The sequence below is a fragment of the Gekko japonicus genome, unplaced genomic scaffold (genome assembly GCF_001447785.1).
Source record: "Gekko japonicus isolate JY-2015 unplaced genomic scaffold, Gekko_japonicus_V1.1 scaffold3234, whole genome shotgun sequence".
NCBI classification, from domain to species: domain Eukaryota; kingdom Metazoa; phylum Chordata; class Lepidosauria; order Squamata; family Gekkonidae; genus Gekko; species Gekko japonicus.
Window position 1 is genome coordinate 1 of NW_015163186.1, and position 4217 is coordinate 4217.

At 48.6% G+C, this 4217-nt stretch overlaps 1 protein-coding gene and 1 long non-coding RNA gene across 2 annotated transcripts in view; both read right to left on the reverse strand.

The window, feature by feature from the left end:
* Positions 1–1453: 1453 nt before the first annotated feature.
* Positions 1454–3722, reverse strand: LOC107106901. The gene is made up of 3 exons (XR_001482379.1): positions 3668–3722; positions 1599–1697; positions 1454–1493 (listed from the first exon to the last, which is right to left on the reverse strand). It is a non-coding gene; the product is annotated as an uncharacterized LOC107106901 (long non-coding RNA).
* Positions 3723–4050: 328 nt separating this feature from the next.
* The window catches only part of LOC107106900 (collagen alpha-2(V) chain-like), a 64555-nt gene continuing 64388 nt past the window's right edge, over positions 4051–4217 (reverse strand). The window contains exon 21 of the mRNA XM_015407116.1: positions 4051–4080. Coding sequence (XP_015262602.1) covers positions 4051–4080 — 30 coding nt within the window. The remainder of the gene's footprint in view (positions 4081–4217) is intronic.

The window sequence follows — 4217 nt, forward strand, 5'->3', positions numbered from 1 at the left end:
ACCACTTCTATGTCAAGAGCCAATAACAGGTATAAAATACTTGAGTTCTTGTCAGCATACAATTCTAGACAAAGCAGTAGACGCCTGAACTGAAAAGCAAACGGTGCCTTTTCCAACAAAGTTTCAGAGAACTGTAGTTGCACTGGTAATCTCTTGAATAATACAAGACAATAAAACCACCACTCTAGGGAGAACACACCAGTTAAAACTCAAGAGCCGTTACAGACAGAACTGCATGCTCATTTCCTTTTTTTCGTCTTGCTTCAGCGCCTTTATGGGACTTCTGTTCATCCCACACAATCCTTCAGTTAACTAAATTTATTCATACTTATTCCAGTTCCCATGATTAAGGTGGCCAGCTAGGGTTGCCATTCCCCCAGTGGGGCCAGGGGAGCCCCTGATTTTGGGGGGCCCAATATGCCATGGCCCAGATTGGCTGCCGGGGGAAGCCCCACCCCGAAAAGCCCCCTCCCAGTGCCGCTGGCACAATGATGTCACCCAGGAGTGATGTCTTTGCATTTCCGAAATTGGGGACGATGCTCTAGGTTTTGGGCAAAACTTTATGGCCAGCAAATGAGAAGGGAGCACTCACTGGAGAAGACCCTGATGCTGGGAAAGACTGAAGGTCAAAGAAGACCAGGACGGCAAAGGATGAGATGGTTAGACAGTGTCATAGATGCAACGAACGTGAAATTAAACAAACTCCGGAGCACAATGGAAGACAGGAGGGCCTGGCGTGATGTGGTCCATGGGGTCGCGAAGAGTCGGACTTGACTGTGCAACTGAAAAACAACTATGGTTTTGAGACCCGCAAAACCATAGAGTTTTGCCCAAAACCTAGAGTGCTGCCCAAATGTTGGAAACGCAATGACGTCACTTCCAGTAAAAATCGGGAGCCCTACCAGCAGCCGGGTAAGACCTGGCAACCCTATGACCCGCTCTGGGTTGGGAAATACCTGGAGATTTGGGGGGTGGAGCTTGGGGCTTGGGGAGGGGAGGGGCATCAGCAGGGTGTAATACCATAGAGTCAACCCTCCAAAGCAGCCATTTTTCTCCAGGGGAACTGATCTCATCTGGTGATCAGTCATAATAGTGGGAGATCTCCAGACACTTTCTAGGGGCAGAATCAAGAAAAGGAACATATTCCCCTAAGGATATAAGCACAAGCACCTCGTATCATTACTCCAGTGGTTTTCATATCATTACTTTCAGTGGTTTTCATTTAGCATTGTCATGGGTACTAAAGTAGAATAGACAAATACTTTTGTCCGGGAACTTACAGGGGGGCCAACTGGACCAGCTGGACCAACTTCCCCATCTTTACCAGGAGCTCCCTAAAATGAAAGAATGAAAGAAATTTAATTTAGCAAACAGATGCGCACACAAGAGGAACATGCTGTGTTCTTTACTCGAGAAAAATAATTTTGAAGAAAACTCACTCTCTGCCCTGGGACGCCCGCGTTGCCGGCTTCTCCAGGTTTTCCGGGGTCCCCCTAGCACACAAAAAGAGTATACTATTTATCTTGAGTTACGGTGGTTATCAAGCATAGTATAGCACTTTTGAAAAACAAATAGCAATTGTTAGGCACGTTACTTACGCTACTGCCCTTTGGCCCGGGGAGACCCATACTCCCTGGCTGGCCTCTAATCCCTATGGAACCTGCTGGGCCTGGGCGGCCATCTTCTCCTGGTGCACCCTGTAAAAACGTCAAATGTTTAATGCTGAACATTACAAATATTTTGGTCTCAGTTGTGTTTCCCCCCACTTCACATTAAATCTTGTGTTGTTTATTTCAGGACTGTGCCTAACCCGTATGTCTCCCCTATGGGACCAATAAACGTTTCAAGGGGAGGTGGGATTCAGATAGGGCAAATGGTGTGGAAGAGAGTTAAGCACACCTTTCCCCGGCTCCTAAATCAGATTAGCAATCCCAGGTGGCTGCTTTAATGTTAATAACATGACGGTATGACGGTGACCCTCTCACAGACCTCACATGTCACTTCAACCTTATTGATTTAAGTAATAATAGTTAATTAATCATTATTGCATGACCTTGTGTGTAGCCAGGAGATCCTAAGATTGTCTGGCAGTCAACAGTTCTAGCTCCTTTAGTATTATGCACCACCAGGTGGTGGGCTAGACTTGTTTTAAGGCCCCTTCCAGCATGATGTTTCTGTGCTTCATCCAAAGACACAGCAAGGTACCAGAAACAGGAAGGAGCTTCCCTCAAATGGACTTGAATCAGTCCTAAAACATCAACCAATTGCAATTTAGTGAATGGCAGAGTAGCCTGGATTCCTACCATGTGTCCTACAGTTGTCCAGTGGGGCTGGGGAAATTCTTGGAGATTTGGGGAGGGAGGTGTTGGGGGAGGGGGAGAAGCTCAGCGGGGATGAGATGCCTTCAACTCCACCCTCTGCCCTTTCACCGATAGAGGGAGACAGACGAATCTCCCTGGGGAGTGAGTTCCAAAGTTTCGGTGCCATGACCGAGAAGGACCTTTCTTGGGTGTCCACTCATCTAGCCTCAGATGGCGGGGGCAACTGAAACAGGGCCTCCAGAGATGACTGTAGTGAACAGGGAGGTTCATATGGGAGGAAGCGGTTCTTACGGTATGAGAACATGACTGCTGTGGGACACGTGATGCCAAGCAGGCCCGAGGAGAATGAGCATCACCCTAAATCCCAAAACAACTTAATGCGGTATGACGGTGACCCTCTCACAGACCTCACATGTCACTTCAACCTTATTGATTTAAGTAATAATAGTTAATTAATCATTATTGCATGACCTTGTGTGTAGCCAGGAGATCCTAAGATTGTCTGGCAGTCAACAGTTCTAGCTCCTTTAGTATTATGCACCACCAGGTGGTGGGCTAGACTTGTTTTAAGGCCCCTTCCAGCATGATGTTTCTGTGCTTCATCCAAAGACACAGCAAGGTACCAGAAACAGGAAGGAGCTTCCCTCAAATGGACTTGAATCAGTCCTAAAACGTATCACTTCCACCAATTGCAATTTAGTGAATGGCAGAGTAGCCTGGATTCCTACCATGTGACCTGCAGTTGTCCAGTGGGGCTGGGGAAATTCTTGGAGATTTGGGGAGGGAGGTGTTGGGGGAGGGGGAGAAGCTCAGCGGGGATGAGATGCCTTCAAGTCCACCCTCTGCCCTTTCACCGATAGAGGGAGACAGACGAATCTCCCTGGGGAGTGAGTTCCAAAGTTTCGGTGCCACGACCGAGAAGGACCTTTCTTGGGTTGCCACTCATCTAGCCTCAGATGGTGGGGGCAACCGAAACAGGGCCTCCAAAGATGACTGGAGTGAACAGGGAGGTTCATACGGGAGAAAGCGGTTCTTACGGTATGAAAACATGACTGTTGTGGGACACGTGATGCAACTCAGGCCCGAGGAGAATTATCATCACCCTAAATCCCAAAACAACTTAATGAATAGTCATCTTAGAAACCTAGTGTTTGGAAGTTGAGGTTCCAAGATAGAGAATGTTGTCTGAAAAGTCACGTTGGTCTTCAGCAGAAGATCTACATTTGAGTCCAGCAGCACCTTAGAAGCCCCCAAATCTCGAGGGCTGCTAAAGTGCTGCAGGATTTGAATCTAGGTCATCCGAAAAGTCGAATCCATATTCTCTCACACTTTCTAAACTTACTTACCAAAGGACCCGACTTGCCTTCTGGACCTGAAACGCCTGGATTTCCTGTGAGACCCTGTAAGACATTCAGACGTTACAAAATAAGAGTAGTTTTAGCGCTTAACTGGTGCATACTGGCAAAAAGTCACATATATTCCAAAAGGTATTCAGGAGGGAGGCGTGCTGGTCAGCAGCGGAACAGCTAGATTCAAATTCAGTAACACCTTAGAGTCCAGCAAGATCTTGGGGGTATGAGCTTCTGCGGCTCAAAGCCAGGACTATTTTGGGGCAGGAACGCACAGGAACGGAGTTCCGGCTGGCTTCAGAGTTGGCCACGCCCACTGCAGCCAAAACCTCTGAGTGCGTGGCTACAGAGGGAAGGCCTGGAGAGAGACAACCCCCCAGTTACTCTGAGGCAGGGGGGCCAGGGGGCCCCTGGAAGGATCGGGGAGGAATTTAAATGCCTCCCCATGCCTACCCCGGCCTGTCCAAGGGCTGGCTTGCCCGGGTGCCCCACAGCTGCTGGGTGCCCAGGCAAGCCAAGGGAGGAGGAGGAGGAGGAGGAGGAGGAG